Source organism: Pholcus phalangioides, unplaced genomic scaffold (genome assembly GCF_987345545.1).
Source record: "Pholcus phalangioides strain wild (caught in Gottingen) unplaced genomic scaffold, Ppha-v1.0 ptg000014l_1, whole genome shotgun sequence".
NCBI lineage: Eukaryota > Metazoa > Arthropoda > Arachnida > Araneae > Pholcidae > Pholcus > Pholcus phalangioides.
In genome coordinates, this window is record NW_028301607.1 from 12,419,949 (window position 1) to 12,432,419 (window position 12,471).

The following is a 12,471-nucleotide window of genomic DNA, read 5'->3' on the forward strand; positions in this document are numbered from 1 at the left end:
GTAATTTTGGCCATCCCAACATTTTTTTTTTACAAAAATGCCTCACTTTCCCGTATTTCAACAAAGCTTACTTGAATTTTTATTCTTTACTGAGAAATTAGGGAATAAGATTATTTTTGCAACTTATAAATTATAGTCATATAAATTTTCATCTGACATATTCATCAAAATGAACACTTTTTTTTTTATGAATAACATTATTGACATCAACATTATCAATAGTAGTGCCATTTCATGACCTGAAATGAGTTTGATGATGACATGAGGGGTGACAATTCTCCTGTGAATTTAACCTCGTGTCACATGGATGATATATAGATGTGAATGACATTTCAATCTAGTGTGATTTGCAGAAGTACTTCATTTCCCGTCATTGGTGGTATTTCAGTGATAAATGGCAACTTTTCTGAGCTTTTGGCAAAGTTTTTTGGCTTATTGGAGGTGCCTGGTATTTTCCAGTTGGGATTCGATTCCCTGTATTTTTCTCAAGGAAATATGGTTAGACTAGGTATATATCATGTTGCATGTGTGTTCATACTTTTCTTCCAGAACACCTTTGGCGGCCCAGAGGTTGTGCCCCTGCAGTAATACATGATCGTTATACAAAAGTTTTGACTATATTTCATTTTATTCTTTGTTATTCTATAGTCCTGGTCCATCAAATTCATCAGATAGAGGAAACAGATTCAGTGCAGGAGATAATGAAATAGTCTGCAGTTGTGGAAGTCCAGCTGTCTTGCTTACTGTTCGAAAAGAGGGACAGAATAAAGGTACCAGCACTTTTTTTTTCTTTCTCGTAGATTTAATTTTCGAAGCTTGTTTTGATAACTCATGCAAACAATTATGAAAAACTTAACTCTTCCTTAGATGCTACAGAATTGGTTTTTAAAAAAAATCGCATTGGCTACTAATTTTTGACAGCTTTAGTCACACCTCATGATTATTCATTACTTTTATTATTATTAGGGAGGCGTTTTTACAAATGTGCAGACAGTACCGGAAACCAGTGTAATTTCTTCCTATGGGAAGATGATAGTTCATCTAATAATGCAAATACAACTAATTATAGTGGCACTATGGCTGTCAATTCAAATAGTGCTTCCAATAACAGGTAAGGTGGTAGAGCAAATTACAGTTGAATCCCTTTTTAACGAATACCGTTATAGCAAAAATCTCGTTTTAACAAACACTTTTCTATTGCCCCAAATAAGTTTACATAGGAACAATGCTAGGTAATTTGAAATTCCTTTATGACAAAATTTCATTTTAACGAAGTGATTCCTCCGGTCTCTTGGCATTCGTTATAACAGGATTTGACTGTATTTCAAATCAACGGCTTATTATTTAACAATATTTTTATGATCAAAGTGAAAAATGGAGGAAATTTCAGTTTTAAAATTGTAGAAGACAAAGAGACATACCTCAACTTGAGGAAAATACTAATTATGAATGAGAAATATTTTTTGAAAATCCTCTAACTTGTAAGCGAATACAATAAGCTCCTCGTTATAACTCACATTCTGATATTTTGCGCTTTTTATTAGAAGTGACGTTAAAGATTTTAGTAACATTAGAAGCCAGATAAAATTGTTGATTATATTTCATTATATGTATAATACATTTTATTTATCTCTCAACATGCACAACGTAATGATGGATTACTGTACTTAACTAATGGGGGTTCTCAGCCACCAAAATCTGCTTGATCATTTCTCTGACAAAGAAGTAGAATTCAAAATCATAACCTTTCAAATGTTTTTTTTTTCACTGCGTATTTCGCTACCAAATATTTCCCATTTTCTCTGACTTTCCAGGGCATTGAGAATCTTGCTAATCATCACAATTTCTTACAATCACATAGTAAGCACACTTAAATATTATTGGTTCAGTGTGGCACCTTTGGTAAAGTGTGGTAACAACACTCTTAGGGAACCAATTTTTACATTTGAAAATAAATTTAGCCTTTCTCGATGAATCTTATAATGCAAAAAACAATCATCAAAACAGCTATCTTTGCCACAAGATGAATAAAACCAGTAAAAACATTATTCTCTCAGCAAGTATGAAAATAAAAACAAAATGATGAAGTTAACTATCAAGTAAAAACTTGATCCTTATGACTATTTCAAAAACACTATGGGTTCTGTTCTCAAAGGATAAAATAAAATGGTCTTTGATGGAAGGACCCAAGGACCAGAGCCCCATTTCCTCCTCCAATATTTCCAATAACTTACTCCTATAAAAAGGGCCAAAAACACTGGCTATCATGATGGATGGACACTAAGAGATTGAGAACACAAGGTGCACTTAGTTGATGGTGTTTTCTTCATTTGTGAAATTTTACGATTAGTTTATAAATTGATGACGTAATGCAATATATTTAGATACAAGAAACATTCCACATGAAGGAATCAATAGTGTTTATTTCCTATATATAACTAAATGTTTCACATATGTTTTTATAAAGTTTGTCCTTCATAGACATATCAATATATACTCTGGGTACTTTACTTTTTTGGATGATCCTGAATACGAATTTATCAATATATGCATGATTAAAGTAAGACTAATGTTATTAACACATTGTAACACATGATGCTATTCAATTTCTTGTAGACCCGGTGCTCAAAGTTCAACAGGAGCAGTTCCATCGTGTAACTGTGGAAGTCGAGCAAAGTTGTGAGTATAGTATATCAATCTAATAAAAACAAATGGGGCAATTTTTCATTGGTTGCTCAGGACAATTAGCCTCTCGTCTAAATATAATTTGATGACTTTTGTTTGTATATGACACGAACGTCGCTCTCCACTTGTTAACACAAGATATACAGAAGACTGGATGTTGTGAAGATATTTATATATATATTGATATTATATTAAATATCTTCAAGACCAAGAGAGTAGGCAAGCATGCGTGTGACCAAGAGAATATGCAAGCAAGCGAGTGACAAGATAATACACAAGCAAGCATGTAAGTGGCCAAAAAGACACTGACATATTTACAGGCGGTGTGGGCTAAGCAGGTTGAAATTCGAGGAATGAGTGGTCAGAAAATGGACAAGGGCGGCCAAATTTGTTATTTTTGTTAATTTTTTTTTTTTTTTAGTAAAAAAAAAAAAATTAACATCTCAAATAATAAATATCTTCACAACATCCAGTCTTCTGTATATCTTGTTTTGTTTGTATGTTTTAAATTCATAAATAAATGCGTATTATAACATTTGACCCCTTCCCAAATATGACTCATTACATGTGGGGCTCTTTGCAGAGAAGAAACTATGTCAATTTTCAAAACATTTATTGCGTGCAGAGATGTATTTATGGTTTTGCCGAGTGTGGGATATGCAAATTTGGCCGCCCTTGTCCATTTTCTGACTACTCATTCCTCGAATTTCAACCTGCTTAGCCCACACCGCCTGTAAATATGTCAGTGTCTTTTTGGCCACTTACATGCTTGCTTGTGTATTATCTTGTCACTCGCTTGCTTGCATATTCTCTTGGTCACACGCATGCTTGCCTACTCTCTTGGTCACTCTCATGTTATCTAGGTTGCTCTTTTGATTAATTTACATGCTTGCACTTGCTCTAGGCCACTTTTTTGGCTATTCATATTATCTCTCTCTTGCACACTTCAAGTCACTCTTTTAATCATTGCTTGCACACTTTTGTTCACTCACAATGCTTGCAAACTCTCTAGGTCACTCATTGTTGGGGCAGAGGTGGATTTATAATAGTCTTTGAAAATTTTGCAGCCCGTCTCCCATTATAATAATTTTCTCGGCAACTCAATCACCTTCAAATTTTCAGCCTCACCGAATTTGTCACCCTGGCCCGCTACGGCCCCCGTAAATACGACACTGATTATGTGCGCAAACATAAGAATACATACAATGAATGTAGCATAAGAATACATACAACGAATGTAGCATAAGAATACATACAACAAATGTAGCATAAGAATAAATACAACGAATGTAGCATAAGAATACATTCACGGGGTATGACAACAGGGAACTTAACATGGCCACACACCATCACATTTCTGCCACCACCACATAACATAACTCTCTTTATTTCTTCGATGTGGATGTGCTTTAGGCCACACATATAAATAGGATTCTTTTCAGTGGATTTTTTTTTCAGCTTTTACTTTCCATTTAGGACATTTTACTGCTTCATACAACTTATTTTTAAGGTCCGAACTCTTATTAATACACATTAATTTTTCTCATTTAAGAAGTTATCTCCTGCTTATACAACATTTTTCTTGATTGTTTTTGGAAAAAAATATAAGCAATAAATACTTTCAAGTGATATTGTTTGGGTCAAATGATATGAGTGATGGAAGATATTTTGTGACAAAATTATATTGAAAGTAGCAAGCAATAGAGCTGTAAAATGCTCAATCAGTATGTCACTGCTGAAGTCTTGCTAGATCAGACAGGTGCAGCAAAATATTTAAAACTCTAATCTCATTAGTAAGGGTGCCTTAAGTGAGAATTCATCTGTCGGTCATGGTGTGTCTTGAATCTATAGGAAAAAAAACTCACTTTACATTCAGGACCATCTGAACCCTTTTTGCAGTGTTGTAAATTTCACTGATCCACATTATAATTCGCAGTGGAATTAACCAAACCCTCTGTAAAATGTCACAGCTCTTCTCAAAAGACTTTTCGATTTTTTGCACGTGATACTGCTTCTGTCCCTCCCCCACCCTGAGAATAATAAACAGAGGGAGAAAAATACTCTAGATTTTTCTATTATTTATACTAATAGCATATTCCTATACTACCCCAAAGAGAAGGGAAAAGAAAATTTTTTTTTTTCAAACACACACTTTCTAAGTAATACACTCTTATCAAAATGTTAATAAAAGCTGGCTCGGACCACTGGCTGTTGATGACCAAGTTGTAGGAAAAGAAAACATGTTAGAAGATGTTTTTGATACTCTACCTGGGCTTTTCATCGTCGAAGTAAGAATATTTCCAAGATAATGGGAGAGATACCTCAGGATTGCTGCTGAGAAAGTTAAAACTATGCTTTGGGGTCCTAACAAGTCTCTGGTACAATTTATGCCAATTCCAATGAAAATTTATCATGGCATGTGAATGAAAGAACACCAGAACTCTGCCAGACTTATCCTGTTGTCAAAATCTCCCATTATCTTAAGAGCTGTGCCTTGACATTAAAGACCTTCCTGAGAGTGACATTATCCTCAGATAGCAGGGTTAGGGCCAGAATTTGGAAAGGCAGTCACAACATTACAATCTTGGGCGGGGGCAGAAAATTTTATGAGGGAAGAAAAATCAACTTTTCAAAATCAAAAATGAACTTTTTACAGTGGGGTGGGGAGTGCAGAAAAATCACACTTTTCTTCATCCTCTGACATACAGGGTTCTGCTGTGATTGGTTTCTCTTTCATTTATCAAGTCAAATTTCATATGTTCAAAGATATTAATTCCGGCAAGCTCTCAGACTGCATTATGATTATACCTTCTAACCAGATTTGTGCAGTTGTTGCTCTCTGTGGGGGAGACTTTTTAACTTGGTGATCAGCTTACATTCACACCTCAAAGTTGGGAATCACAGACAACCAACTTCAGTTGACCACCGGCGTGGTCTGAATCTGGGCCCTTGGGATGCGGGTTTGTCACCATGACCACTCAACCATAACAGCTTATGACGGTACCAATTATATTTACCCATTCTTCTGTAATTGATGTGAATGAATCATTGTTTGTGGAAATAACCAATATAATTCTATTTTTTATACTTGTGTTTTTTGATTTAGATTAACAGTTCAGAAAGATGGCCCAAACAAGGGACGAAAGTTCTATGGATGTGTTAAGGGTATGCAAGAATCCTGCAAATTTTTCCAATGGGCTGATGATGCATCAAGTGATGAAAATCGCCCAGCAAATAATTCTAGAGGTTAGAAAGATTTCTCTGTTACATATGGATGGTAGCGTCAACCACTGTCGATTTTGAATATTTGTTTGGCTTTTTACCTTGAAACAATACTAGCTTGGATAGTGCAAATTGTTTATATTGTATCTATAATCATGACCTCCTACTTAATATATTTCTGCTTTGATTAAGGTTCAAATTCATGGCCGAGCACATCTCGTAGAAGACCACATTCTGCTTCGGATGGAGAGGCACCGGCTAAAAGAAAATGTGGTCTCTGTAATGAAACAGGTATATTATGGTTCGATCAAATATTAATGAAAAAAAATAGATACCATTTTAAATTATTTCAAAACAATTGCATAATTCGTGCTTGCAGGCAAAATCATTAAGCTGGCCATCACACACAGCAGTGGTTCCTCAAACTTGTATTACTTGCCGCACCCTTGTTTCAGTCAATGCTGTTACACCATCATAGGCTAATAAAGAACCACTTCAATGCACCAAACAGGCACACAACAATAGCTCGTCCCGACGCTCTCTAGGAGCTGCAATGCACACTTTGAGGACCACTGATTTAAAGTAATTATAAATTTGTGTAGTAGAATCTTACTGATCCAATAGATATCAGACCAGGGTTATGCCAAATTACCAAAATTGCTGGAAGACAGTTGAAAAAAAAAATCCATTTAAATAATATGAACTCGCTGTGAGCATAGATATTTGACAGGGCTGTTAATTTATGTTATCCGCAGCATGTGATCTTAAACAGCGCATGCATTTCTGCTTACGTCAGATATGGTGATCGAACCCACGAACACTGAGATTCCAAACTTTCATGAATTGTATGGTTGGTATTTCTGAACTAAAGGATTAGAAGAGGAAATTAGAAAATGAATTCAAATCTTGATTCGGCCGGCAAAAAGGTTAATCATTAAATGCAGCAAACTACTCGAAGACTCCTTCTGAGTGCATAATACTTTTTATGTAATAAAGATTGATAGTTTATTAATAAGATTTCATGTTTCCCCCCCCCCAAAATGCCATTCATTTCACAATAGTTTCTTCCCGCAGGCCACAACAGACGGAACTGTCCATTGAATTGAACCTGACACGAGAGACCAGCATGAAGAAATTTTCTTGCACAGTACTCAGTTTTTCTATGGACTACGATCAAAATTTAAAACTGCGTATGGAAAAATTCAATATTTGTAAATATGTATATTTCAGATTTTATGTGTATTTTTTGATACACGAGAGTGCATCAAGACATTCGTCACTAAAAACGAGAATTTTATTAAATATGATTAGTAATATTCATGTGCTGGAAACTTGAATAATTTCATTCAGAAATGATAAAAATTCCCATTTTTATTCTTTCTGTAATCGTCGTTACATACTGGTATCAACAAGGGAAAAGAAAAACAAATATTTAAACCATATAATGAAACATTCTTCACACATGTGATGAAATTCCTCATGCGAATAAATGAGGGGGGAGACATCTTTCTCTTGACTTCGTCATGACTGATGGAGTTTCACAGATACACGAACCCTATTTAAAGTAAAAAAAAAGACCAATGACAATTATCATCAAACAAATAAGACAACAGCATGCACACCCTCAATCCTTGCACCACAACATGAGTATTAATTCCCAGACACTAAAAATCTATAGTTTATCATATGAAATATTTTGCACTGAAAAAAAACAAAGTAAAACGGGCGATTTTTTTTTCTTGTGCAGGGATTACCTAGGGTGACAATATGACACATTTTTCCAGGATGTGTTATGTTACGTGTTGTTCAGAATTTTTTTTAAAAAATGTTATTTTTTTCTAGTATATTATTCCGGATAATTTTTCGCAAGACTTCAAGATTGCAAAATAAGAAACGTTCTGATGGACAAACACAGATTTATTTATGGAACAGCAATTTATACACTTATTTACAAGCTAATCAGAGAGCTAACAACATTTAAACACAACTGACTTTTCAGCGAGTCTGTCTCTATTCAAGTCTCCTTGAGCCTGCCATCTTGTGAGCGCCAGACTATTTATAACCCTGGCAGAAACTTCGAGAAATAGAATGTTCCACCAAATTCTATTTTACAGTTTCCAGGTTGGCGGAGCCACCGTACGGACTGTCTGGACTACACACCCTCCGCCAGATCTCCACCAATCGTACATCCGTGAGCTTAACTGAAACCGGTATCAACTCCCATTGCTAACAGAAGACTGCGATAAAGAATTGCGCCATCTATAGTTCGTAACAATGTATTTAACAAAGCCCAATTGATTTTTTTAAATTTTTAACTGAAATCAAGGATTATAATTATTCCGCCAACTTATAAATGACTATACACAGGGTTTCCAACGACCTGGAAAGCCAGGGAAAATGTAAAATATCAAGGAAGTATTATACAAGTGTCTAGTCCCACAGATGGCTACCTGTCTTTTCTTGTAATGCACGTGCATTACAGGGATTGTTTCGAGCTCGAGTTGGCTTCTTTATACAGGAATGTACGGTAGGTAAAGTGCGTAATGAGAGCGACTGAGTGCTTGTTTAAGGCCAGGGTTTCACTATAAAAGTTCAATAAAATGTTTTTCACAAAATTTCAAAAACAAAAAGCTTATTGGATGCATTTGCTCACATGAAACTGATAAACCTTTTATAACCAACAAAAGTGTATGTCCAGGGTTTCTTCAATGAGTGATATCTTCCTCTTTGGGAGACATACAAACCGTTTCTAAATTAACTGTGCGACTTGTGAAAGAAACATTTAAAGAAATGTAGAAATGAATATACAGGGTGTTTAAAAAAATCATAACTATTCAGCTTTTAATCCATTTTGGAACAGGTGCTGTATAATCCAGACCGCCAAATCCAATATAATCCTGATCGCCAAGGGCGCTATAAGTCGCCAACGCCGGTGCTCTCAGTTATGCCGATCGGGGCTCTCACTTGCTTTGCCGGGTTGTCATTGTTCTAGATTGTTCCTCAGTAGCTTCCATTACCCATCCATTATAGATGGCGCTTAAAGCGTGGGTGATTCAAACGGATAACAGCGTTTTTTCCCTTTGCGCAGTAGCGTTGTTGTCTTGGATTATTCCCGATGAGATTACCTTTCGTTAGTTGTTTTTAACGTGTCTTTTCAAATGTTTGAATAGTCATTTAGTGTTTTTCGTTCCAAGCGTTAGGATTACATTTTCGTTGACCGGTAAGGTTGTATCTTTTTTATTTATTTTTCTTATTAATCGTTATTTTATTTAATTTCCGTTATTTATTTAAAAGAATCTGGATACCCGGAAAAAGTCAGGGTTTTCATTTGTTTATACGTAGAATATACTTATTAATACAACATGCAGGAGCGTTGTTTATTTAAATATACCATTATATTCCATTTATGTTTCATGATATTTTTTATATTTGAATGGGTTTTTACTATTGTTTTCCATGCTGGCGATTTTTTTTTTCCGGCGTCCGCAGTGTCTAACGGCCTTGGCGACTTTTGGTCGGGTCGTCAGACATGTTTGGCGCCGAAAAAAGTCGCCATAAATCGCCAATCTCGTGATTATACAGCACCTGTTCCGCGCTAACGCTCTTCCTTCTTTCACTTTGAAAATTCAACTTCAAATTTTTCATTTCAAAAAAGTAGAATGTACACCTTTTTTTGGGAATGACCCAAAACAATGTCACATGCTGGGAGGAAAAAATTAAATGCAGTGTTACATACAAAAAACAATCATTAGCGACCTTTAGAAGGTAACCAACAGCAAGAAAAGAAATGGTGACAGAAGGCAAAGGAATAATAATAGCCACCAAACCAACAGGTCAGGAAGGAAATCAAAGAAAATGGATTATACTATAGCTGTTCCCCTGAAGGTTAAAAGAAACAAGCAAAATGGAGCAAAATCCACTATACCGTTCCTTGGCTACAATTTTTTTTTAAACAGCCAGACCTGATTTGGCACTATTTGCTAGGGTTACTGGGAGAATAATAGGCACATCAATAACATTTTATGCCACAGCAATGATGTCGGCAACTTATTGCTGTTTTGGCATAGTTAAAACTTAAAAAGGTATAAAGTATAATGATCATAGTTGAAAAATCAAAAAGGTATAATAATCAGCAAGAGGTAAGAGACGAAATACTCACTCGCTTCTTAATCTGACTCGCCAGGTTCTTTCTTGACCTCCTTCTCCAGCTTTGCCTTCTTTTTCTTCTTCTTAGCAGGAGGCTGCGATTCTTCAGTTTCCACTGCTGCTGCTTCTACAGCTGTCTCGGTTTCCTCCTCAAACTTACGTTTCTTCGGAGGCTTAGTGTCCAAAAACGAATCATCGGCAGCGGAATATTGCAACACCTCGCTCTTATTCTCATACTTCTCTCTCCTGGCCTTCGCCTTCCCAGTCCCGCTGATTCTCATCATTTTCCCATCTTCGAGAAGCTTCATACGTCTCTCTAGGTTCGCACGGTGCTCCAAGCCCATGTCGCTGGTTTCAGTGTCATCACAGAGTGCGTCCACCCTGCATGCCAAAGCCGCCTTTGCAGCCAACATCCTCGAAACTTTACCCTTTAGCGAAACATTACTTTGACCAACAAGCTGTGCATGGTATATCAAACCGTACTTGGGAGTTTCTTGTTTATTCTTCAGCGCTCTGAACAAAGCTTTCTCGGCACCCAGAATCTGTATCGTTGATGCAGGATGTTTAGCCAGATTAAGTAATGACCCAGCATGAGCAATCAACCTTGCGCCGACCAGCTCACCAACCAAATAGGTAAGATTTGGAGCAATCGCCAACATCCGGTTCTTCAAGTATTCGAAAAGCTGCGTTCTGTAGTCATGTATCAGGATAATCTCTCGGCACAACGCCTGAATATTCATGATATCCAGATCAGAAATCTGAGTGCCCACAGATATCTGGGAATTATATTTAATCTCTTTCGCTACATCCTCTGGCACAATCTCAGACAGGTCACAGGTCAGAGCATTATTACGCAAACCCACAGCGATGACCACCTTCGCGTAAACGTGGATATCGGTCACGATTTTAGACAGTTCAGGAAAATGCCACCCGTACCACTCCCTGCATCTCATGGTGTAATTGTTAAGCTCTTTGTCGAGGTCATCTAGTAGTCCTATAGCCTGTACTATCATGATATCAACCTTGTCGGGGCTGAATTTCAATTTGTAGCGGGAAAGGCTATGGGCCAGACCCAGGGACATAGCCGTCACCTCTTTCTCAGGGATCCCGATGAGACTGTCCATGTGGCCACGGATGCATCTCATGAGCTCTTGGATGGCGCTGTTGGACACGCAGTTGATGTTGAGTTTGGTGCTGATGGCGTTGCCGAGCTTGGCGTCGGCGACCGCGAGCTCCTCCTGGACTTCGTCGAGGACGGCCTTCTTGAGGATCTTCTTCAACTTCTTGCTCAGCTTGCCCTCGACTATTGCCGTTGCGACCTTGAGGGCATCCTTCATGTCCTTGAACTTCTCGAAATACTTCAGCTGCAGCAACTTGCTGGCCTTCTCGGGGGTCTCGAACTCCTCGTAGAGGTTCTCGGCCTTCTTCAGCTTCTTCTCCTTCAGAACCTTGAAGATGGCGTAGCCGGCCGGCGATTCGAATAATACCAACATTTTTTCCGATGACGATTAATTTCAACCTCGAGTCATTAAAAATACAACAAATAATTTTATCTTCAACGTTTCACACACAACGTGCCGAGCGCATGGTCGCTGAAGCCATCACCTGAACACTCAGAGTAGTTTACTTCAACGATTAAAAATAAAAACAATCGCAGTTTACAATTTTCGATAAATCCAAAAAAAAAATATATATATATGAAAATATGGGATAAAAATTAATAAATACAAATATTTATCGATTTAATATTGTTTAAAAATTATTACGATTGTTTACTATCCTTTTTTTAGATTTTTTTTCCCCCAATGAGAGTCATCAGTAGAGTGACCATACGTCCCGTATTTCCCGGGACAGTACCGGTATTTTCTGCTTTTTTGGTCGTCCCGACTTTTTGGCAAAAGTGTCCCGGTTTTTCCCGTATTTTACACAAAGCCTACTTGAATATTTACTCTTTATTGAAGTCAAAGATTGAAATTATTTTTCAACTCATAAATTATTTTATGATGATTACAAATACAAATACAACGCCACAACAGGCAAATTGCCCAACGAGGTGACTGACTTAAGAACATCATGGATCCCCGAGCCATTTTTTGGAGGCCCTACCTACTACTGCTACCCCACACATGCACCCCACCCGCGGAACCCCGAACGAATCGGTACATGCGGGAATGTGCGTGTACGTGTAGTGAAACCTGACGTGAAGTTTTTTTTTTGTTTCTCTACAACCATAAAAGAGAATATTAATCTCCCACATTCGTCTTGGTGAACGTTTTTCTTCGTGGAATTCATTTTAATCCACTTCAATTCGCAGTAGTGGTTCATTTTTTCGCCATTTTGATTTTCCGTAATTTCAACACTATTTGGCAACTTTGTTCGGTTTTGGCGATAATTGGCAATGTCCCGTATTTTCCCGTA

The 12,471-nt window shown here is 37.0% G+C and overlaps 2 protein-coding genes across 2 annotated transcripts in view; one reads left to right on the top strand and one right to left on the bottom strand.

Moving 5' to 3' along the window:
* Top3alpha (topoisomerase 3-alpha) overlaps nt 1-7,226 on the top strand; it is a 28,964-nt gene extending 21,738 nt beyond the window's left edge. The window contains exons 24-29 of the mRNA XM_089241758.1: nt 649-770; nt 967-1,111; nt 2,617-2,679; nt 5,792-5,931; nt 6,100-6,198; nt 6,982-7,226. Coding sequence (XP_089097884.1) covers nt 649-770; nt 967-1,111; nt 2,617-2,679; nt 5,792-5,931; nt 6,100-6,198; nt 6,982-7,013 — 601 coding nt within the window. The 3' untranslated portion in view covers nt 7,014-7,226. The remainder of the gene's footprint in view (nt 1-648; nt 771-966; nt 1,112-2,616; nt 2,680-5,791; nt 5,932-6,099; nt 6,199-6,981) is intronic.
* A 34-nt stretch (nt 7,227-7,260) lies between these two features.
* Nucleotides 7,261-11,666, bottom strand: nop5 (nop5 ribonucleoprotein). The gene is made up of 2 exons (XM_089241759.1): nt 10,067-11,666; nt 7,261-7,462 (listed from the first exon to the last, which is right to left on the bottom strand). The coding sequence occupies exon 1, from the start codon at nt 11,544-11,546 to the stop codon at nt 10,074-10,076; it is 1,473 nt and encodes a 490-aa protein (XP_089097885.1). The 5' UTR covers nt 11,547-11,666; the 3' UTR covers nt 7,261-7,462; nt 10,067-10,073.
* Between the last annotated feature and the right edge of the window lie 805 nt (nt 11,667-12,471).

Bases quoted from the DNA above. Each gene is read 5' to 3' on its own strand.
- nop5 (XM_089241759.1), bottom strand. From the start codon at position 11,546: ATGTTGGTATTATTCGAATCGCCGGCCGGCTACGCCATCTTCAAGGTT.